A 24075-nucleotide genomic window follows, 5' to 3' on the forward strand; every position below is an offset into this window, starting at 1 on the left:
GTAAATAATCAAGCTCCACGGGGATTCAGCCCTCCTCAGTGTTCTGAGACATCACTCCTCACTCATTCTGTGATCCACTCATTTACCCACTCAGCTATCACTCACCCTTCAGTCTCTGTCACCTGTCACTCATTCTCTCTCGGTCCTTCATTAATTCATCACTCTTTCATTCAGTCACTCTACTACTGATTCGTATGGGGATGAAATTGTCTTATGAGAACATCTTCAGGAAACAATGTTTGCACCTGGTCGCCTAAAATTGCTTAATATTCCCTACCATCCAGAGTAATAATTATTCCCACTGACTCCCACAAGATTGCTGCCCAAACCATAACAGATCCACCACCATGTTTAACAGCTGGGAACAGGCAGTGTGGGTTGAAGGCTCACTTTGGCTTACTCCAAACATAAACCCATCCAGAAACAGGAAAAAGTAACTTATCAGTTGTGATATGTTGTGACTTATCACACCATATTACTTGTTTAGGAAGTGCAGGTTTTGTGCTTATCACAGCAGCTTATGTGTTGCACACTGATCTTGGCTACAAGTGGAGCCCTACCATAAATAGCCATAAATAATAGCTTTGTAAAACTCACTACATACAGTTTTGGTTGAGACTGGGTCACAATGGTTATTTATTCTGGCCATTGTTGTGGTTTTTATCATCTGTCCTGCATCTATGTACTGCTGTCTGAACTTGTGACCACTGTTCCTTCCTGATGCAGTTGTTCCTTGGTTAGCAGATGCTGTAATTTTGTGGCATTTTAAATAAATTTGCCATTTCTGTGACTGACACACCTGCAATTGTACCAACTCTGTGACCTCTGTCAAAATCTTTTAGATATCTCAGGTAGCAATAGAAGTTCACTTACTAAAGGGCTGTTTTTCTCTTCTACCAGAAACATATTGGTAATTAGTATTGACATTCGTATAAAACATGTGTCAACTCATTTTTAATTTCACCTTAGTTACTTAAAAGTTCTTTTTCATTTGGCCTTTCCATTATTTTGCCTACCTCTTATGTGTGTGTATATTTATCATTCAGGTGTAAAAATGTTAAAACTTCAGACTGCCTCACCAAAAGGTTCTTTCCTCTCATGTGTCAGTGGTAATGAAAAGCACACTATTTGTTTAGAATGTGCTTTACTCAATACCTGGGCTGTTTGGAGACATGTGTGGCATGTAACGTGAGGCTAAGCAGATTGGTGAGCTGTGGGCACTGAAAGAACATTTAGCAGTGATTTTTATGGTGTGGGCTGAGCTGTTCAAAGCACAGGTAGCAACATATTAACTGTCAAACACTTCCACCTTGATTATTCACTGGTTTATACTATTACATGATCTGTTTCCTGTTCAAGCTGAATGTTTACCCTGCTCAGGGTTATCAGAGTATTGCCTGCTACTCAAGCCCATAACCCTCTGGTTCCAGTGTTCACAAACTCTCCCTCACCATCACACAAACAAATACGCTGTGTACTAACACACAGACATTAACACAGTCACACTGGTAGACAAACACAACGCTGATATGTACAATGACGAATGTTAGTACATCACATTCCCATATGTCCTCTGTATACTCACTCACAGACATACAAAGACCATAACACAGTGATGCAGGAGACATCAGGCCAGCTGCAACAGGAGTTTCCATCTCCAGCTCACTACACCACTCAACTCTGTTAGAACAGAAATAACCATTTTTGGCAATGAAGTGATTTAAAAAAAAAAAAAAAACTTCAAACTTATGTTGCAGTTCAACATTTCAGTGGACAGAGGTTGAGGTTTATATCTCTAATTGTGTGCTGTTGGCCCATACAGACCAAGCAGACGTGCACTCCCCTGCAACAAAGAGTAGCAGATTTATCTGTGGACTCTGACATATTATACTCATCCAAATGGATGAGTGCAAAGATAAGAGACAAGAAAGAAATCAAATACAGAAATGAGAAAGAGCAAAGAAAATGATGAGAAGTAGCTGAATTTCTGTGCTGGTCACAGCTTAATCCAACCACTCAGGGGGAGGGACGCTGATGATGACTTAAGCCGCTTGAGGATTTCTCAAACCTTTGCAATTAGATTTGAGTGAAACAGGAGACTGAGTGAATGTGAAAGTGAGGGAGAGGAAATGGAGATGAACTGCTAAATAGAAGATAAATAAAAATCTTTTGCACCAAGAATTTGATTATCTAGAGAGTGGTCTGCGAACAGAAAGGAACTAAGATGTGGCTCCTTGACTCACTCTAAATTGCATGGAGGTTAAAATCCCTGCTCTGTGTAGATGAGCTGGTGCTGCTGTCAACCATAGGGATTACAGCAGAACCACGATCGTCTGGATCGTTAATGTGAAAACTGCGTCCTGCCTGTAAATTTACATTTAGAAAAGAAACGATTGTGTGTGTCTTTGATATCTCAAGAAATCAGATTTTACTTATATCTAGGCAGCACCACTCTAGAAAATGCAATGATATAATATGATTATGAGATGATTACTTCGGATTGAAAATCAGGCATCAAGGAGTAGCCTTGCAGTCAGTGCATTAGAAGAAGAATACAGTATAGCTTTCATGCTATCAAAGGATTCAAAGATTATACAGAATAAATATCCTTGTTAGAATAATGTATGGTTCTGTAATCCAATGTATTTTCCTATATGAGCAACTAATGGGATGCACTCCATTAGTAAGATGCCATTGAATGTGAAATAATGTCCAACTGAAATCTTGTGCATAATTCCATAAAACAGATTGCATCTACATAGGAATACCCCTAACACCACATGAAGGGATGAATTATGTATATATCCAATATATCTCGGCAATATCCATAAAACAATATTCATTATTACAGAATGAAAAATGAGTCCAAAAGACTCACTAAATACAAGGCTCTCTGATCCCAAGGGCTCAATCCATTAAGGTGTCCTCTCAGTTAAACATCTTTTCGTCACCCTCACCCCATTAACACACAATAAAGCAAACTAGCTTCAGATTGGCAGTGATTCACAGATGCTAATAGGAGTTAACCACATTATACAATAAATCTGCTATTTGGAACATTGGTCTGAGATACCAAGTTCCCAGTTAGATGGAATATTTATTGTGGGATAATTGGAGAATACACAGTGGAAGGGTAGAAAACAGCAGAAATTTTAAGGCACACAAAGCAAAGAAGAGAAGCTGTGTCATCCAGAGCGAACGGGGAGATTCCACAGGGAAGTGCATCAGCACCCAGAGCATTTTAACTTCTCAAGAGGATGTGAGGGAAAGGAGGAACTCGGCTGTGTGAGAGTCCTAGGAAAGAAGGGAAGACAGAATAAAGAACAGACAAAAGGGAAAGAGGCAGAGAGACATTGTGTTGGAGACTTGAGCGAGAGACAGGAATACCTAATTGAAAGCCTGAAGAGAGAGTGCTGTGGGAGTGAGAGATAATGTGTTAAATGTGAGTGTCATTAGTGTTGTGTTACTGACTCTGATACAGTGAGGGTGAGTCAGGGAGATAAAAACATCTTATGACTGTAAAAAAAAACCTCTGGCACCTACTTTTTGACATTTTGCATTTTAGAAATTGTGCATTAATATCTTCAGAAATTTATTCTGAACAAATGAAATTTCATTTTGGGATAGCTGAATTAGTAAGTTATGCACAGCCTCCCAATGAATTTCTGCCATGCCAGTAAACAATTTGGCTGAACTGACAGAGCTGATAATGATGACAGTGCTGCCAGCTGTTAAAGGCTCTCTATGTAAGTGGACACTTGCTGGATTTCCAATTGGTTGAAACAAATTTGCATCATGGTACCATTCAGAGAGGACACCTACTTGCAGTGTCCTCAACAACCAGCCCTCTCATTGAAACTGCATGAAAAGAATCACTAATTTTTAAAATTTGTTCATGGTTCATAGACATTTTAATATGACAGACCCTCAGCACTGAGTGAGACAGAGCTCAATCTGGCAGACTCAACACTGAGACAGAGCTTGATATGGCAGACCCTCTACACTGAGACAGAGCTCAATATGGCAGGCCCTCAACACTGAGCGAGATAGTTTGATGACAGACTGACCACCAAATGAGACAGAAAAAGAATGCACTGACATTACAAATAGCTTGGGGGGTGGAGTTCATAGGCACAAGGGAGAAAATGAGAGGGTAAACTCATAGCAAACGGAAGAGGACTGAAGACCGGAAGAGGGAGGGCATAAACTCTGGCTATCAACACTCCACTTCCAGTAATGTTGGGACAGAGGGGGGAAGGGAGAAAGAGACAATGAGAGCTAGGGAAAGGAGGAGAGAGAGAGAGAAGAGCAGAAATGGCAGTGCAGCATCATGTTACGGAGTTGGACTTACACCCCCAAAAAGGAGCAGGTGGCCGAACTAAGGCTGATTGGAGGACGTAGAAAGGAGAACTTTATGATTTTACGTTTACAGCATCCACTGCATCATGTGGGCCAGCATGTGGTGTAAGTAGAGAGTGTTTATAGAGGGACAGTGTGCTTGAGCAAGATAAGTTGAATAGCTTGCCACCCTGGATATGGGCATTAGCTGACCAAAAAAAATAACCTGAAGCAACAGAAATGGACCAGCTGGTCCTGAATTCAAGAGAGAGACGAAGAGAGGGGTATGAGAGGTAACAGCACAACAACTTCTTTTAAAAGGTGATTTTATTTTTCAAGAATAAATTCACACTACATCACCAGCACAGATGCTGTTGCCTACCGCACATCCTCAGAAGCAAAAAGAAACATTATGCATGATGCTGAAATTATAAGCATTACATGCCGAGTTAGAAGCATTACAACTCCTACAGTGTCACAGGCCAAACGGGCATTAAGCAACTAAGCAGCTGTTCTGGGAGCTGTAATCTGTACAACAGCTAGACTGAAAACAGTTATTCACAGATATGAAAAGTTATTACTTTGGGAAATGGAAAAAAAAATGTGACAACAGGCTTTGCTGTCAGAAACACTGATGACACTGCCACTTTCTCTATATGTGCCATGGGATTGTTACTGTTCATAGCACAGCAGGGCCTCTTCGTCTCTTGCTTGATGGGAGTAGTATTTATATGAGATGTAAACCAGACACAGTGTGCCCTGATCTGGTCTGAGTCAGTGGATGGTGACTAAAGTTTAGTGAGGCTCCCCCTTCAGACAGACCCCTCCTCAGTCAGATCCCGACTCCTCAGAGCTGGGTGGAGTGCTGACCACCTCCTCTTCTTCATCTGAGTCCTTGCAGCAAGGGAGGGAAAGAGCACTTTATTATCCTTCTAAATGTGATGGTTGTTATTACAATTACCATTCATGTTAACAATGTGCCATTATTATTGTTACTTTGCAATATTTTTATTTTGATGGCTTGGTTGCTTTGGTGATTCTAAAGCAGGGAATAAACTGCCCTCAGGCATAGAGAGAAGGAAAAAGGGGGATAGCTGAAGGAAATGGACCATTGCTTTGCATTTGCTGCAGTTTAGTTTATCTGTGTGGTTGGATGGTACCCTGTGATTGCTGTGTACTATATCTGTGATTTAGGATGGTACGCTGTGATTGCTGTGTACTATATCTGTGATTTAGGATGGTACGCTGTGATTGCTGTGTACTATATCTGTGATTTAAGATGGTACGCTGTGATTGCTGTGTACTATATCTGTGATTTAAGATGGTACCTTGCGTTTGCGGCTTTTGCTCCTGTCTGTTTCAGATGAGCTTTCCTCGCTAGAGATAAACTCCCGGCTCTTGAAACTGTCGTTTCCTCCTCCCCTCTCCTTCTCCTTTTCTCTCTCTCCTCCACGACCTCCTGCCACTTTCCTCTTCTTCTTGTCTTCATTCTTCCCTCCCTTCTTTTTTCTCTCCCTGAGTGAGAGAGAGAGAAAGAGGCAGAAAACAATTAGAGAGTAAGTGAGAAGGGATAGGGCAAGACAAGATACGAAGGAGAAATAACGTTACCTGTCTGTTGTGTCACAGGGTCATCCTGTGAGTATCTATTACTGAAGTTACGTTAGGACGGTGTTAGAATGTAATAATGTGCATGGATTACTGATGTTAGGATGTGTTATAATGATTAGTACATATACTGAGAGGGTTCTAATGAGCAGATTCTAATTGTAATTATCAGCAGGGTTCTAATTATGAGTATATACACTGAGAGAGTTCTAGTGTGCAGTATATACACAGAGAGAGTTCTAGTGTGCAGTATATACACAGAGAGAGTTCTAGTGTGCAGTATATACACAGAGAGTTCTAGTGTGCAGTATATACACAGAGAGTTCTAGTGTGCAGTATATACACAGAGAGAGTTCTAGTGTGCAGTATATACACAGAGAGTTCTAGTGTGCAGTATATACACAGAGAGTTCTAGTGTGCAGTATATACACAGAGAGAGTTCTAGTGTGCAGTATATACACAGAGAGAGTTCTAGTGTGCAGTATATACACAGAGAGTTCTAGTGTGCAGCATATACACAGAGAGAGTTCTAGTGTGCAGTATATACACAGAGAGTGCTCTAGTAAGGAGAATGCACACAGAGTGTGCTTTTCATCCGCAGGGTCGTACTTTTTGGGTGTAGTGGAGGTGCTGCCCCCTCTCTCTCTGTACTCTTCCATGGCTTTCTCATAGTCTCTCTTCACCTCCTCCGCCTTTCGTTCCCATTCCTGAGAGAAAGTGGGGAGGGGGCAGAGGGGGTGATACAGTCTTCCCAATGAAGGAAGAACAGACAGAGACAGCAGGGAGACGCAGATGAAAAACCTGGCATAGAGGAGCAGCCTCACCTCTTTCTTGTCCTTGCCCAGCTGTTTCCACATCTCTCCTGCCTTCTTGGAGATCTCAGTGACCGAGATGCCGGGGTGCTCGGCCTTGATGCGCTCCCGACTAGAGTTCAGCCACAGCATGTAGGCACTCATTGGCCTCTTGGGGGCGCCAGCGTCTTTTACCTTCTTCTGTGGAACAGATGGACAAACGCAGGAATGCAGACAGACAGACAGTGTGTCCACACCAGCTCTGTACGTCTATCAGCTGCTCATTTAAATCCACTTCTGTGTCCCTTACCTTTGCTGAAGCAGACACACAAACCTAGACAGACAGGCAAGCTGGAATATAATTAGACAGACAGACAGGCTGCTTAACTCTGCTCTCCTCTCTCCTCCCTGATACCCTAGAGGGGCAGAATATTTGTAAATATTTTTTGTTCCTTTTCCAAATCTCTCACCTCTCTCTCCACCCTTCCCCTCCTCTCACCTCCTTCTTGCGTGTCTTCTTTTCTTTCTTCTCTTTTATCACTTTGGCTTTTTTGGCTGGCCGCTTCTTCCTTTCATCCTCACTGTCCTTCTCCTCCCCACTGCTGTCACTTGCAGAGGCCTTGCTGTCATACCTGGGGGGGGGGGGGCAGAGGCCAAATATTCTGTCATCCTGAAAATGTTCAATTCAAAATTCTCAAGAGAGGAAGAGTGGTGGGAAGAGGTGTGGGCCGAATGAGAGAGAGCAGGGAAGAGGACAGAGGGAGAGCCAGTAGATACGGAAGAAAAAGGAAAGATTTTTATTTGAATATCATATTTAATTATATTTTACCTCTAAATTACTAATTGTAGTTATAGTATATTACTTTGGCAATACAAATGCATATTTGTTATGCCAATAAAGCTAACCAAAAATGCATGAAGTGGAGAGAAACAGGAGAATCAGAATATATAGATAAATCTTGGCTGATGGCACTGACTCCTCTGCAATGTCATCATCCTCCTCTCCGGGATTGAACGACTCATCTAGGAGAAAAACAGACATCAGTCACAATTCATTTTCAGAATTTCAGCATTCCAATTTCCATTTAATATTCCACAGAACTATAGGACCGTGTCCACTTCATTTGTCCTGGCCATCTGATTGGTGGCTTTAAAGCCACTCACCACTCTCCCCTTCTGAATCGTCGCTGTCGTTGGCTTCCTCACGGATCTTGCCCTCCTCCTTCATGCGCTCCAGGTATGCGTCATGCTGGTCCTCGTCAGAGTCACTGTACATGCTGTCATTACCCTTCATGCCCTGTGAGAAAGGTGGGTAAAAGTCAGGGTGTAATCATGTCACACAGGCTGTCAGCGACAGCAGAGAGAGCCGTGCTGCAGCACTGCAGCCAGCAGGGAGAGCAAAGGCAATCACTGATGCATCCTGAGAAGCCAGCCTGCAATGAACAGACCTCCCAGGGGGGTGCACCTCTGCTCATGCCCCAGGGTACTGCTTTCCCCAGGCGTGAGGACCAGGGGGCAGGGCAGTCCTTAGAGAGACATGACAGCTCCAGGGTAAATCCCCCTTCAGACAGGACTGTCCAACTCCAGTATTCAGTTAGTGCAAATACACACAAACACACCAAGCATAACTGTCAGTCATTGTGATCAGGATCGTAATTGTCAAAGCACATCACTCAGTGCAGTCCACCCCTTCCCAGCCCCAGCAAAGCCCCAGATTTATCTGCTGTAATCCAAAAACAACCAGTGCTAGTTAATCAGGACACACTGCTGCCCATGCAACACACACACACATACCCGTGTTCCCTACAAATCACACACCAACGTGGATAGTCACCTCTGGGACAATATAATCTCATGCACTTCAGCATGGTCACCACTGTTACATTATAATCACCACAATGTCACATCTACTGCTGTACAGTCACCTGTATTACGACACGGTCACCTCAACTACAGTAAGGCCACGGCCATTACTGCACAGTCATGTCCAGCATAGGATAGTCACCTTCAGTATAGGATCATCTCCTCTACTGCAACACTGTCATCCTCCACTACAGGAAGGTCATATCCATTACAGCTCAGTCACCAATCACCTTTACTACACGGTCACATCCATTATACTATGGTCCCCTCTGACATAATGATAATCACGTTCACTACAGTACTGTCCTCTCTAAAACAGCATGGTCCTTAGTCCATGGTCTAGCCCACACATTCTCCCTTCTTTTCACGTCAGTGAAATATCTATAGCACACACTTTAGCTCAAGGATCAAAATCCTTCTGTGCGCCCCTTCAGGAATGTTGGGATGACCATGACATGATAGATTGTTTTCATCTTTGACGCAAGACCAGCCCCTCTTCAGTAAAACATACAGAAACACACACCATGCAGGCAGTAAGATAGCTGTTATTCTGTTCGAACACCCCACACCACACATTACCCCAGTACCAACCTTTTTCTACAGGAACATAAAATGGACAGGAACAAAACACATAAAAAGAGAGTGTTATGAGTTTTATCATTTTTACAGGATACTGTCAGCAAGACCAACTGAGGAGAAAACAAAGCCTCCGTATGACTTACCTCTTTAAACCCTCTGTTCTTAATGCTCAGCTTCTTGGCAGTGACAAAATCAAACAACTTCCCATATTCTTCCCTGAGAAAGAGGAAAGGAGACACTTGCACAACACCATACACTGGATCTTGGAGAACTGTCCTGCTCATTGATTGCACATGCCTCGGGGTTGGGCAGCAGTTCTGTGTACCATAGCCTTTGCCTCTGCATCTGTGAATCATGGGTTTTAGTCCCAGGCTTCACTTCCTCTCACACACTCCAGTGAAGGGTCCTCTACACATATTACTAATGTGATAGCTGAGAGGCAGGACAGTGTCAGGTGAGTTTTGAAAGAACCAGGTGCACACAGGTGAATAAGGATGAGGTAATTGTTGAAATGGACAGGTACACACAGGTGAGAGGGAGTGAGAGGTGATTGATGAAACAGACAGGTGAGAGAGTGTAAGTGGAAGTCCCACCTCTCGATGCTGCTGAAGGTGTACTGCGAGCCCTGCTTGGTCTCGATCTCAAAGTCGAAGGAGCGGGTGGTGGTGGTGCCACGGGCAAAGTTGACGCAGGAGATCTCCTCGAAGCGCAGGTGAACTGGGGGTTTATGCACATAGATGAAGCCCCTCTCTAAGGGATACAGCAGGCCAGAGCTGGCCTTATAGGAACAGGTGATACACTGAGAACCAGAATGACTGGGAGAGAGGGAGACAGAGAGAGAGTGGAGTCAGTGTCAGCTGTAAACCATTATTAGATTCAGTGTTAGATGTTGAGTGTTAGAGGAGTGAGTGTTACCCCTGGAAGTTTCCGGGGACAGTGATCTTCCTGTTGACCAGTGCCTTCATCACTCTGCTGACCATCTCATACAGAGACCCAGACATGTTCTTATTCAGTTTCCCCTCAAAGCGCTTCTCCACCTCTTCCCTGCAGAGAGAAAAACAAAGAAACAAGAAGAAAGACAAATGAGGCCTGATACAGTCAGAAGTGACTCTTCAGAACACAGTGTTGACTGTATCGGCACACATCACTGTGTATGAAACTGAAGAAAGGCACTCGTCTCACACTCACTCGCTCATGTTGAGGGTCAGGGTGATGTCCTCCTCCTTTGAGAAGAGAAGGATGAGGAAGTGGTAGCGTGTCTGACCCTGTTTAATGGGGGGATCCAGGCTGATCTGAGGGGAGAAAAGAACAAAACTCTGACCAGCCAAACTATTTAATAGTGCATAAACACCTCTTAATCATCTGACAACAGTATTACTGTAACTGACTGCTCTGAAATCTGTACTCTCCACACACACACACTCACCACAAAGAACATCTGCCGCTGGTCCTTGTGCGGCAGCAGGAAGAGGCGCAGCACGGTGGTGTAGGGGATCTTGTAGTCAAAGGTCTTACCGTGCAGGTGCAGGAACGTGGGATAGATGCGGATGTCATACCTGCAGCAGGGGGACATGAATCAGACCAGGCCCAACTGATGTCATACACAGCATGGAAGGGGACTGTAATACTGTGGTGCACATCTGAGGTGTAAGGTCAGGAGAAGGTGGGTACTGGGCTGGGATTCTGTGCATTTCTTCCTTTGGTTAGCACATACTCACAAACAGGGTCTCTCATACAGCTGAGGCTTATTTGCTACGCATTTACACAGCTGGATATTTACTGAGGTGCTTCTGTGCCTGAGAATCTAACCCACAACCCTCTTGCAGCAAGCAGAGGTTAACTGGAGACACACTGCCCCCTGTTGGAGTGAAGTAAATGTGATATATGTGCTTAGCACCCTGGTCAGACTGGGAGCCCAGAGGTGATGGGGAATTAAGAGCAGAATGGTGGGTAAGAGAAAGTTAAGTGAAGGGAATTTGGGTTGAATGAATGGATGAAAGTAGTGGAATTAGGGGGTGTTTTTTCCAGCTGGTGTCACAGTACCTGCCCCTGGGAGTGAGGCACTGCAGCTCTCTGAAGATGCACACAGCGTCTCCCGTGGCCTGGATCACATCTGCCTTCGACAGCACATTCTGCGCAAACGCCTGGGGGGTGAGACTGAAAGCTGCATCTCATAATATACCACACATACTGAGTTCACTGTGTGAAGCCTGTCATATACACATGCTACTTTATATATGGCACGAAATGAAAGAATACACAATATTCAATACTTCTGGATCACAGAACAGAAGAAGGGACAGATAGTTGAAAGGAGAGATATGTGACATCAGTCACATAACATGTAAGCCATTCATCCTCAAATTAATATTAATTTATACAGATTATGGGCCTGAGATACAATAATCATTACATAAACAAACATGACAGAAAATGCATGGCCACTTTGTGGAGAATGCTTCCCCCTGCTGGAAACAACACCCAAATATTCTCAAACTCATCTGCCACCACTACACACTAGTACAAAAAGACATGCACAGAGGAACAGACAGAGAAAGACCCAGGAAAGAACAGAGAAAGAGAGAAGGACACACATTGAAATGAATAGTGGGAGAGAGAAATGCACAGAGAGAGACTGGCAGATGGGCAGGTACCTCCACCGGGTCCGTTCCCTCGTCTCCAGTGCTGGGGGGCACATAGAAGCGCACCTCCATGAGTGACACCTCGGCGTCGTCGTTCTGGTGAAACTCCAGTGTCACCTCATTCTTCCCAGTGGTGCACTGGGACACGCTGGAGAGAGGGATCTCAAACGCTGGGCTGTCGCTCACATCGAAGGACAGGAGTGGCCCTGGGGACAGCATGGAACACTGACTGACCACACTACCCACACTGCACTGCACAAGGCCTGTAGTTCTCTTCACGCATTTATGAAGCTTAAGACACGTCATGCTGCATAAATTCTGCATATTCCCCGTTCTTTACAGAGTGGATTTGCTGAAGAGGGCACAGCGAATGAGATCAAGCAATCATTTGATTTTAGAATCAGTATGTGATCATTCTATAAACCTCTGTTTGAGAAATGTGATAGGCTAAGAAGACCTCACAGAGTTTCAGTGCAGGACTATGAGTGACAATGCATGTGAGAGTCAATGTGTGTGCATGTGTGCAAAAGTATGTGTGAGACTGCCTGGGAATGTGTGTGTGTGTGCACTCGTGCATGTACCAGAAAATTTGGCGGTTCCCCAATTCCAGCCCTTCACACACATGTCCTTCTCAGTCAGTTCCACCTTGTAATTAGCCTTGAAGAACTCTGAGATCTTTTCAAAGTCCTGGAGAGAAACAAAGTGGCACATTATTCGCACTTCCAAAGCCTTAGGTCTGTAAAATACCACTTTCTATGCCAATGATCCTACTTATGGATCACCTGATTTTCTTTCATTAACTTTTTTCCTCGTTCAATGGGATGTACTAAACATTCAAGTGTACTGTTATCTTCCATTATATATTCCATCATATATCAGCTTTAGCAGCAGGATTGAATGCTGTTGATGCTAAGCCAGCGTTCACTCACTGAGTCCCGGAATCCATCATATTTGTAGACCTGCCCAGTGCTGGTGGTCAGCTTTATCCCATGGCCCAGACACACCCGTCTCCACTGGACCTGGGTCAGCTCTGGCACCGAGATGCTGTCCACCTTGCCTGTTTTGTTGCTTTTATAAACCACAGCCTGCTTGCTGAAGCGTAGACGGCCGTCATTCTGCAGGGAGAGGGCTGATACAGCCTTTACAGTGCACTTTCAATACAGCTATTGACTGGACACTACAGTACATTAACACTGAACAGAGAGAGTGTGTTAATGCACTACAGTGTAGATACAGTTAACACTGTAAATTATGAACTCGGATTGCACTGACCTACAGTAACTCAAACAGAAAGCATGCATTCACAGCAGGTTGTAATTAGCAGATGGTGAGACAGGGACAAACAGTCATAGTAAAAACTAAAGGTCTGGAGCTCACCCATGACCCCTTCACCTCCTGGTAGATCTCACTGAACTCCAAAGTGTCACTCATAGCAGCCTCCCAGTCCTGTGACGTTTAGCTATGGTGATGAGGACACGAGAGAGAGAAATATCACTGTAGCTTCCATCCCTGTGGAAAACAGTGCTCTTCACTAAACTCTGGGTTTATCTGTCCTGGACCTGTGCTGAATTACAGTTTGAACTGAAATAACAGCTGAAGTACACGGCTTACAGTTGCCAGAGGAAGTCAACAGCCAGGCGTTAAATCCAATGTTGGACACACCACAGTATGGGATTGTGTTAAAATGATATAATTGCAGCCCTGAGTTGGGTTGTCATTTGGTGTTATACACTTCGATTTCATTTGTGCCTGTAGTTACATCTTTCCGTGACTGGTCCTAAACAAGGATTTCTGCTTAATATGTGTTTATTATTCCCAGCTAATATAAATCATCTTAGGAACGGTCGCCCAAGAGTCCTGTTTGCTTATTCGTAATATTTCCCACAACGTAACTGAAATGTTGTGGCTATGGTTTGTGTGATGTGGAACCTTCTCAGAGTATTTAAGGAATTTAACAAAAATAACGGTATTAAAGAACCTTAGTACAACGTTCCCCTAAGATTCCCACGTGGTTATGTATTGCATAACTGAGAACATTAAGAAAAAGTTGCAAAAGCATATGGAGGAACGTTAATGTAACGGTAACGGAATGTTCCCCTAACTATAATGATACGTTCCCAGATCGTTCTAGGAGCAAAAGTATATAAGCTAATTTATTGTTTTTCATTGCTGTTGTAGTAGGCCTAGTTAGCAGAAATTCACTTCCTCGCTAAACAGTATTGATCGCGGTTATGTGGCAAATCCACTGTAGCACAGACCTCCTGAGAAAGCGCGATGCACTGCAAGATATTTAGATTTTTTTCCCCGACACGATTAGGTGGGACACGATGGAGTTTTAGAAGGCAACATTAAATCCCCGTATCATCGTGCAACAGCTTACACTTAACTAAGGCACTGCCACCATATAATAATTATTAACATCATCACATCATTACTGTTTACATTTCGGGCAGTATTGCGGATCTGAGGACTGCTCCTTTCCCCTGAATTTGCACCTCTCCTCCTTCGCTCTTGCAGTGCGTCACGGCGTCCGGCAGCTGTGCAGCCGATGCGCTCGCTCGCCTTCCTGCTGATTACCGTAATACTTTGTGTAGTAGGTTTTCAGAATCTTTATACCGTGCACATATAAAAAATACGGAGGGCGAAGTCTAGTCTCCAACTGTCATTGACCAGTTTTGAGTGATTTGTAAGAACATTTGACTGATTAAATTGATGTACACGCAATGTAACTTGCAACAATGCAACTGTATTACAAATATTGTATTCATATTCTGCAAATAGATTCAATCAACAGGACTGTATTATAAAGCGTAGTTTTTTACTTGCTCCCTAGGTGTGGTTGTGTCTAGAGCTATTCAAGAAGCCATTTAAATATCAGAAGTTAAAAAATTATTTAAAAACACAAAACAATTGAAATACGTGCACGATGCCTTTAAATGTGCAGGCTTGGTGGCGCCGTGACGTCATTGCATGAGTCCATTCCGCTTCCGATGCGTTTTCCCCTGTTATGTGAACGAGCGGAGTGAGTTACGCGTCGTCAGAAAGTGGAGTGATCGTCTCATGTCAACAGGTTTGACAGACTGATCATAACGTCAGAGTCTCTTCTATTGGATACACCGAGAGCAGTAGGTACTGTTGCAAAGTTGCGTTCACTTTTGTGCGCTTTTTCCCTGTGCATAAATTAAGTCCTGTTCTTGCTCGCATACTAGCGTCGTTGCTTTTGTTCCGTGCAGCTGCACTCAGGAATTTCATTGAGGCTCCATCAGACCACTTGTGCACTTTTGCATTCGGGCTCTTTGTAGCGCACAGCTGATGCTATCCCACGCTGCAGTTTTAACGCATTAGTGTGTTCTAGAGCTAGTTGGCCAGGTGGCTGTCCGCCTGCCATTGTTGCACACCGTGTTGCGGTGGTTCAGCCTGTTTCCGATCAGGGCATGTCTGGGCATCGCTCATGTCGAGGCTTGTGGTTTAAGAAGCACGGCCTGCGTATCCGCTCTGTTCTAAGCTCCGAGAACATGTTTAAAAGTTTTTTTCCTGTTACTCGTTTCAGGCAGCAATTCAGTAACTGTCCTGTACCCGTCTCATACGTAAATAAAAAGCTCTAAGTTCTCGACTCGTTCTTTAATTCAGCTTTGTGCAAATTGGCGTGATCAGTGAGGTGACCTTCCGGGTTTTGGTCAACATAAGTAAAACAGATGTAGTTTTTGTAATTGTTGGTTGCAGAGGCAGTGCTTAATGGTGCTCTTACAGTTTCCTGGAAGAGCTACCCAGCTACCTTCCTCTCCCCCCACAGGCTCCCCATGGCTCCCAAACGCAGACTCATCACAGACACCTTCAAGGTGGTGAAGAAAGCGAAGAAGGAAGAGAAGCAGGAGAAGGACACTCCAGTAGTGCCAGAGACAGGTGTGTGTGAGAGAGAGTGAGAGTGTGTGTGTGTGTGAGAGAGAGAGAGTGTGTGTGTGTGTGAGAGAGAGAGAGTGTGTGTGAAAGAGAGTGTGTGTGTGAGAGAGAGAGTGTGTGTGTGTGAGAGAGAGTGTGTGTGTATTTGTCTTGTATATTATCTGATCAATCTGTATTATTGTATCTGTACCCTCTGTCTCTGTATGTGGCTATGCATCTGTCATTTTCTCTATTATTGTATGTATAAATGTGTCTGTGCAGCACTATAGTTATGTATCAGTGCACTGATGTTGTCTCCTCTCTCTGGTTCCCCGTGGCAAATCAGAGCCTGAGCCCCACCCACTGACGCAGAGAGAGAAGGACCTGTGGGAGCTCAGGCAGTTTGATCTTGACTGGCGATACGGACCCTGTACAGGTACAGCGTGCCACGTTCCCCCTCATTGCCCCTCTCCCCCCCCCCCCCTCTCTCTCTCTCTCTCTCTCTCCCCCCCTCTCTCTCTCTCTCTCCCTCTCCCTCTCCCTCTCTCTCCCTCTACCATTTCATGTCTCCATCCCAGTACTTCCCTCTAACTACATATGTAAGCCACTCCTTGTGTCTCCTCTATTGCTGGCTGCCATAATGAATGTTTTCATATTGAATTTTTAAATCGCTCAGGATTTTTCATATCAGGCAGGAAAAAAGCACTTGTTTGTACACACATGCACGAATTGGGCCTTAGACTTATACAACAAACAAATTATTGTTGGCCTTAACATGAAAATGCATTAGTAGCTCAACCCAGGAGACCTCTTAGGGAAGCTCTCTTGTTGGTCACTAGATGGCACTGTGTGTACAAGGTTCTCATCTGTCTCTTTCGGCATAGTTCACACATTTCGGCGTACTGCCCTCCTCAGAAAAATATTGTTACTCAGTTGACAACCTTTTTTTGCCTACTTCCAAACATTAGCGCAGGTGTATGTGTTATTGAGACAGAAATTGCCGATCTGTGCCTCTGACTGTTAAAGATGCTGTCCTCACGTTTAAAGGAAAGCCATATTAACTGTAATCGTGTTCAGGGACAGTAAAAGTGTTTATTGCCAGTTATGTCGTGCACCTCCACACGCATAGAGAGAATGTGTGCTTTCCTGTCAGCTTTCCTGAGTGGCTCGGTGTTTGTCTCTCATTATTGGTCCCTCCCTCTCAGGTATTAGTCGTCTACAGCGCTGGGACAGAGCGGCGCTTCATGGGTTAAACCCCCCTCAGGTGGTCAGAGAGCTGTTGCTGAAGACAGGGGACGACAGTGACTACACACACTGGTACTTAACACTGCTGAACACACACACACTGGTACTTAACACTGCTAAACACACACTCACACTGAGCACCACTGTATTCACATACACTCATTGTACTAAACTCTTAATCAACACTGTACCACTGTACTCACACACACACACACACACACACACACACACACACACACGGGCTAATGATAACTGGGACCCACAGCGGTGGAACAAACTGTCCTCTTTCTGCCAGGGTTAGGGGAGGGAAGGTCGGCCAGGGTCCCTGTGACACAGCCCTGTCAGGCACCCTGTGACACAGCCCTCTCGGGGTCCCTGTGACACAGCCCTCTCGGGGTCCCTGTGACACAGCCCTCTCGGGGTCCCTGTGACACAGCCCTGTCAGGCACCCTGTGACACAGCCCTCTCGGGGTCCCTGTGACACAGCCCTCTCGGGGTCCCTGTGACACAGCCCTCTCGGGGTCCCTGTGACACAGCCCTCTCAGCGTCCCTGTGACACAGCCCTCTCAGGGTCCCTGTGCCAGCGGTTCAGATGATGCCAGCGGAGTAGCGCCTCCGCCAGTGAGCGTGCACTGTGCTGTGTGCACTGCGTGAGACGTTGTGCATAACGCAGTTTTTTTGTTGACTGTGTGCAGCTGTGTCAGACTACTTGCCTTGCGTCAGTAGTCCTGCAAAAGTGCAGAGGTTGTTACAATGAGACTAGTCTGGTTCATAATCACCGATCCCAAAAACAGGGTTACATAAAAGGGGAAAAACATTTAAAAACCCTAGCACTGAATGCTAGTGAACACACATACACATGCACACACACACACAGGTACTGAGCACTAATGAACACACACTACAATTTAAACCATATATCAGTGTGTAACCTTTGATGAGAGTTCTCCTGAAAAAAGGCAATCCACCCCTGCCTGTAAGAGCTGAGCTTCTACCACACAGTGGCTGCGATGCAGTAAAGGCATTCTGATTCTGGTTCTGATTCAATGCCAGTCGTGTGTGAGTGCTTACACATCAATGGTCTGACTAAACTGTGCCTCCATCTCTCTCTGAATGTGCCTTGAGATCTGATGGAAAACCCGGACAGAAATGCATCCAATTAGTCATGGTCGTCATGGTTACACTTGATGTGTGCTGATAACCATGATTATGATACATAGCGGTTACCGTGCTGACAGGCGTTGATCTGAGTGTGTGTTTGTTGTGTCTTTTAGCTTATGGCATGACTATCCACTGTGAGGGAGGAGCAGAGTGATGCACAGCTCCCAGGCCAGGCTTCTCTCTCTGCCTGCTTCTGCTTTCTCAGCTCTACACACTACATTTTAATAAAACTTTTGATATGTAAAAGCATTTTGTTTGTGTCGTGTTTACAGTATGTTGCAGTATAGTGGTAAGGTGCAGGGCTCGTAACTGGAAGGTTGCTGGTTCTATTCCCCGCTGGGGCACTGCTGCTGTACCCTTGGGCAAAGTAATTAATCCACAGTTGCCTCGGTAAATATATAGTTGTATAAATGGATAAAATTCTAACCTGTGTAACTTACTCTAGAGTAGAGCATCTGCTAAATGACAGTAATATAATGGAATAATGTGATGTAGTGTTGGCTCTTGCTTTAATGCACTGTAGTGTCCAGTCACTGTATTTGTGCTGTGCAAAAAAGCACATATGGATGTGGACATGCATGCATGTGCACACATGTGCTCATATCAGATTCATGTTCACCACTTCTTATCAATCTGTCTCACTTGTTCTCTCTGGTACATACTGTAGTTTCTCTCTGACATATTTTCACTGAGCTTTTTATAATTAACCTATTTTAAACACCAAATTCACAACCTTCTAATTTTATTAATACCACAGGGAAGGAGAAAGAGAAGGAGTAAGGGGAGGAAATGATACAGAATGTCAGGTAGACACAAGGAAAGGGCCATCGCTGTGATGGACTAGTCTATATGTACAGTTAAACTGACCTGACACTAACAGTGCACTGAGAGAGAGAGTACTGTATAGATACAGAGACTGACAACACTACAGTACATTAGCACTGCACTGAGAGAGAGGGTTAATACAGTACAGTATAGATACAGAGACTGACTGAACACTACAGTACATTAACACTGCAGTGAGAGAGAGGGTTAATACAGCACAGTATAGATACAGTAATTGACTGAACATTACTGAACAATATACAGTTTGTGTTATCACCTACCAGTGTTGGTACTTGTAAAATTCAGGTATGTTATTCTTTATTTTTTCTATAATGCTATATATATAAAGATATATAAAGAGAAGGAGAGTTAATTGCCTTGGGTGTGCGGTAAAATTTAGAAACAGATTTAATGAGGGTATTTATGGATTTTTTAATTGGGTCAGATCTGCCTGAGAGAGTCCCTTTGAAACCGGAGCCCAACAACCCCTCCCCACTCGCGCTCTCTCTTGCTCTCTAGCTACATTTAGACAGTCTCCCTGTCATGTTTGACAATGAAGACGCACACTCAGTACATCAGAGCAGCTTCGCATTGCATACTGTTGTTCGTTGACGCGATTTAGCGTTTCTTTACTAGTTGTCCTGGGTCATTTACACGGCTGTGAGGTGGCTATTGGTGACTGTCTTAATGTCTTGAAGCTAATTATTCCAACCCGGAAAAGTACAATGGCTGTAATGAGACATCAGAAAATGTCTTGGAAGGAGCGTTTTGTGTAATTGGCTGACCTCAACCACCTTCGTGGTCTTTCTGTTGAAATGGACGTCATTATCCTGAAGACGTCTACCTCTGGTGACAGATTGGGCAGCGGGATAAAATCTCCGCATTCCGTTTTACTACACCGTCCCGCCTTCAGTCAATATTTTCATAGTATCAATTGGTCAATATTGTGGTCAATCAATTAGAGTTGTGTCTGGTTGGCTGCTTTACAAATCAATCTTTGATACGACAACTGTCGCACAGCATGGCGATTGGCCAAGTGCGAAGCCAACAGGGGGGTCGATGTTCCGCCCTCCTGCACCATAGCCGGAGTGGGCGGGATCTTTACCCAAAGTCTGACTTGATTCGTTAAAATACCTGCCAAGATTGTTGATGTCCCTGTCATTGGGCCAACCGCACCCCGTTCGTTTTCTGCGACTGAATCCCGTCGTAACTAATGTCATTCTGTGGCCTAGTATTAAATAAGGCGACGGTTTTGTAGGTAGGAGATAGCGGTGGATTAAAGCACACGACATCGAGGGTATTATCAACAATAGTAATAGACAAATAAGCCTTCATCAAGCCTTAATTAGATCAGAATTAGTTGGAGGAATGTCGTTGATTTTGTGAAACTGTAATTCGTAAAAACCTACTCGGAACATGTAGGATTCCGTGGGAAATAGCCGATGATTTAATTCTGTTTCGTGAAGTGTCGCTTAGCAAATCGTTGCATTATAAATATACATATAGACCTACATTTTTTTTACAAGATTATCCTTTTTGGTATTTTTTTATTTAGCAATTAGAGTAGTTATTGGTTGACAAGGTAACGGAATATTGCACTGGTAAGTAAATTATGATTACACACAATCATTATCATAAACTGGCTAACTATCAGCAGTTTCGAGCTAATCTAATCGATAGTCAATGTGCTTTAGTGTTGAAATTCAGTATTATAGAGTTAGATGGTTAGAGCATTGCTGTGATTGTGTCGTTATTATTTTGTTCGGTGCTGCATAATACGAGGGTTGTTTTGGTGTGGTCGGACTGAAACTAGCGGAGGGAATGCACTTGCTAAATCATGTTCGTTGCGCGCTTCGCGTTAAGCGCCACGAAACACCTTAACCTTAGATACCTACATGAGCTAATTAAGACTTTATTAGCGTTACTTTGTGTGCTGCTGAAAGGCTGACTCCGTAGCGGACATGTAAGAACCCCTCAGTCTCCCTGTTACAACCCGAAGCGCTGCCCTGATGCTCCGGCAGCGCTCTCCGGATCTTCCCTGCTTGTTGTACTTAAAAGAACGGGGGCGCAGATTATGTTTGCATCACGTTAAATTTTGCTCTCTTATAACGCGCTTTAGTTTCTTAGGTCTTGGATTTGCTTTCATTCGCTTCAGCGTTATCAGGCTGTGTAACACGGCAGCTCAGCGGAAGGCGAGCGGCCCAGCGTCGGATGCGCTGATGTGTCCTGGAGGCACTGTTGCACATTGGCAGTTAGTTTAATTTTTGCTGTATTGCAGTGTCCCGTCAGTGCGCTGCCCCGTGTAGCCTATGCAGCATCACCCTCACCCCGCCCTCTTTCTCTTCCTCTGTCGCTCTCTCCCCCCTCTCTCTCCCCCCGTCTCTCAGGGATGGACAATGCCCATACGAAAACGGTGGAGGAAGTGCTGGGCTTCTTCGGCGTGAACGAGTCCACGGGGCTGAGCTGCGAACAGCTGCGGAAAGCTCGGGAGAAATGGGGCCCCAACGGTACAGCGCAGCCGCCGTGCCATCCACTGTCGATGTCTCTTAAATCCAAACGGTTTTATTGACGTCATTAAGAATTAAGTGTGTTTTGTCTATATTTAGCCTACTAGCCGAGGTTATGAAGTTTTGATAAGTCAGCAAGGTAAAGAACAAATTAACACCATGATGCATGCGATATGACGATTGCTGACGTGCGTTGAGCGTGAAAACTTATTTTTCGAGTAAAATTGTATTTTGATTCATTATAAAAACTTTTACACTTTACTGTCGACCGCACGCGTGTTTATATTTAATATAATATATTATATTAAAAAGTACCAGTTAAAAGTCTCCTGTCTTCTGATTGTGCTGTTATTTGTCATTTCGTGTCATATTGTTGTGGGTGTAATGTAAATAGTGACCAATTTTGCGTTTTAATTGTAATTATATGCAGTTCCCCAGTGCGCCTGAGTGGTGTGGGCGTCGCTGCTTCCCGCTGGAACAGTAGTCATTGTAAATAGCAAGCGTTTTATCGATTAGATTTTCAAACACTCGCGTGGTGTCGATTGAGCCTTTTGAAATTTCGTTCAAAGTGTTATTAGTTGTTGGTTATTAGTTAGTTTAGTTACTACTTTGACTCTGATCAATTCTTTTGTTATTCAGTTGGGATCTGAAATCCAGAGAGCTGATCTATTGTTGTGCCATTTTGATTAACAGCGATGTGAGAATATTCACAGTCCCTTGCCAGCCAGGTTGACGACTAGCCAGAGGTTTAAATTGTTTCATAAATCAAGACAAATTTGATTCCACTCCCAGAAACATCCTGCCACGAGGCTCTTACCTGTGACGTCCCCTCCCCATCAGACGGGATCAGTAGAGTGCGCTGAGAATTAACCGCTTGTAATTTAAATGTGTAATTCCATTTGCATGAACTTTATCATTATTATTATTATTGTTGTTGGCCAGTGGACGGAGATGGGAGAACTAGTGCCAGTTTACTAATGTGGTTTCTGTCTCTCGCTTTCCCTCCTTCTTTTCCTCCTTTCGTGGTTCCAACATGAAGAGTTGCCAGCAGAAGAAGGTGAGAATGCATACCTCTTCCTTGCTCAGTGCTTTCACACATACAACACACTCTGAAATACTCTCAGATTCAAATTCAGTTTCTCTCAGTACACAATACTCTCTCCCTCCCTGTCTCTCCATCCCTGTCTCTCCCTCCGTGTCTCTCCCTCTCTGTCTTTCGCTTCGTGTCTCTCACTCCCTGTCTCTCCCTCCGTATCTCTCCCTCCCTGTCTCTGTCTCAGGAAAGTCCCTGTGGGCGCTCGTGGTGGAGCAGTTTGAGGATCTGCTCGTGCGGATTTTGCTGTTGGCAGCTTGCATCTCCTTTGTAAGGAAATATCCCCACCAATCACATTTAAACTACAGACACTTCATCCTACTGTACCAACATCTGCACTCCACTGCCCTCTACTGAAACACTACATTACAATACACTCTACTGTGCCAGTATATATCACACTATACTCTACTGTACTAACAGTTACTGTACTGTACTCTACTGTACCTACATTAATATACTATACTGCCCTGTACTACATGCTACTTTACTAACATTTACTGTACTGTACTCTACTGTACATACATTGATATACTACACTTTACGCCACCACCATTTAACTATACTACATCTTATTGTACCAACATTAATATACTAGACTTCACTGTACTAACATTACTACACTACAATCTGTTTTACTACTATTCACTACATTACACTCTACTGTACTAATATTTGCTACATAATACTGTGCTAACATAGTAACACATTTATTAATAGAACACTTGCACTATGATTCCATATACTGTACTAAAATATATACTCCTGTGGACTATGCAAACATGTTCTTGTTGTTTCCTCTCATAACTCACTGGCTCCTTTTCTTCCTCTCTCTCCTCTCCCTCTCTGTCTCTCCCCCCTCTCTCCCTCAATGTGGCCCTCCCTTCTCTGTCTCTCTCCCGCTCGCAGACTCTGGCCTGGTTTGAGGAGGGGGAGGGAACCATCACAGCCTTTGTGGAGCCCTTTGTCATCCTCCTCATCCTCATTGCTAACGCTATTGTTGGTGTGTGGCAGGTATGGTGTGTACCTATGCCTTTGTGTGTGTATGTGTGTGTATGGCAATGCAAAATTTGTCTTTCTTCATCTGAACTGTAAATTTATTTTCTTGAAGTCCAAGCGATGTTGGTGTGAGTTGTGAGCAGTGTTGGACTGTGAGTTTGGTGTTTGTGTGCACGTGTGCGTGCTCTCGTGCTCAGGAGCGGAATGCGGAGAACGCGATCGAGGCGCTGAAGGAGTACGAGCCGGAGATGGGGAAGGTGTACCGGCAGGACAGGAAGAGCGTGCAGAGGGTGCGGGCCAGGGACATTGTGCCAGGAGACATCGTGGAGGTGGCCGGTAGGAGCGATTCCCAACGTCCCATCAAAGGGGAGGAGAGCAAGCAAAGTGTATGTAAGGCACAGTTCAGAGGAGGAAGTAAGGCACAGGAAGTGACGAGGAAGTAAGATATAGTCAAAAGCAGGAAGTGAAGAGGAAGTAAAGCACAGTGAGAGAGTGTAAGGTACGGTGTGGAAAAAGAAGTGAAGAGGAAGTAAAGCACAGTGAGAGAG

General features: G+C 44.3%; 3 protein-coding genes across 7 annotated transcripts in view; 2 read left to right on the forward strand and 1 right to left on the reverse strand.

The window, feature by feature from the left end:
* Positions 1-4720: 4720 nt before the first annotated feature.
* On the reverse strand, positions 4721-14373 carry ssrp1b (structure specific recognition protein 1b). 3 transcript variants are annotated; one of them, XM_036517330.1, is made up of 19 exons: positions 14261-14373; positions 13196-13277; positions 12748-12933; positions 12400-12505; positions 11831-12024; positions 11220-11320; positions 10603-10732; positions 10365-10468; positions 10092-10220; positions 9770-9991; positions 9320-9392; positions 9189-9194; positions 7899-8031; positions 7712-7757; positions 7234-7366; positions 6768-6935; positions 6553-6650; positions 5667-5853; positions 4721-5232 (listed from the first exon to the last, which is right to left on the reverse strand). In XM_036517330.1, exons 2-19 carry the CDS (start codon positions 13247-13249, stop codon positions 5167-5169), a joined length of 2136 nt encoding a protein of 711 aa, XP_036373223.1. In that variant the 5' UTR covers positions 13250-13277; positions 14261-14373; the 3' UTR covers positions 4721-5166. The 3 variants fall into 3 exon arrangements, with proteins under 3 accessions (XP_036373223.1, XP_036373224.1, XP_036373222.1); XM_036517331.1 differs by lacking the exon at positions 9189-9194; XM_036517329.1 differs by having other exon boundaries at positions 6553-6935.
* A 441-nt stretch (positions 14374-14814) lies between these two features.
* Positions 14815-18312, forward strand: pold4 (DNA polymerase delta 4, accessory subunit). Of its 2 annotated transcripts, none has more exons than XM_036517394.1 (5): positions 14815-14947; positions 15612-15721; positions 16044-16133; positions 16903-17014; positions 18217-18312. In XM_036517394.1, the coding sequence occupies exons 2-5, from the start codon at positions 15619-15621 to the stop codon at positions 18239-18241; spliced, it is 330 nt and encodes a 109-aa protein (XP_036373287.1). In that variant the 5' UTR covers positions 14815-14947; positions 15612-15618; the 3' UTR covers positions 18242-18312. The 2 variants fall into 2 exon arrangements, with proteins under 2 accessions (XP_036373287.1, XP_036373288.1); XM_036517395.1 differs by having other exon boundaries at positions 14815-14943.
* A 1832-nt stretch (positions 18313-20144) lies between these two features.
* si:dkey-28b4.8 (sarcoplasmic/endoplasmic reticulum calcium ATPase 2) overlaps positions 20145-24075 on the forward strand; it is a 14570-nt gene continuing 10639 nt past the window's right edge. Inside the window, exons 1-7 of one of the 2 annotated variants that reach the window (XM_036517312.1) lie at positions 20145-20225; positions 20484-20529; positions 21316-21435; positions 22475-22492; positions 22716-22798; positions 23438-23542; positions 23725-23863. In XM_036517312.1, coding sequence (XP_036373205.1) covers positions 21318-21435; positions 22475-22492; positions 22716-22798; positions 23438-23542; positions 23725-23863 — 463 coding nt within the window. In that variant the 5' untranslated portion in view covers positions 20145-20225; positions 20484-20529; positions 21316-21317. Of the gene's footprint in view, positions 20530-21315; positions 21436-22474; positions 22493-22715; positions 22799-23437; positions 23543-23724; positions 23864-24075 lie in introns of both variants that reach the window. The other variant, XM_036517311.1, reaches the window with a different exon arrangement.

Source organism: Megalops cyprinoides, chromosome 22, assembly GCF_013368585.1.
Source record: "Megalops cyprinoides isolate fMegCyp1 chromosome 22, fMegCyp1.pri, whole genome shotgun sequence".
NCBI classification, from domain to species: Eukaryota; Metazoa; Chordata; class Actinopteri; order Elopiformes; family Megalopidae; genus Megalops; species Megalops cyprinoides.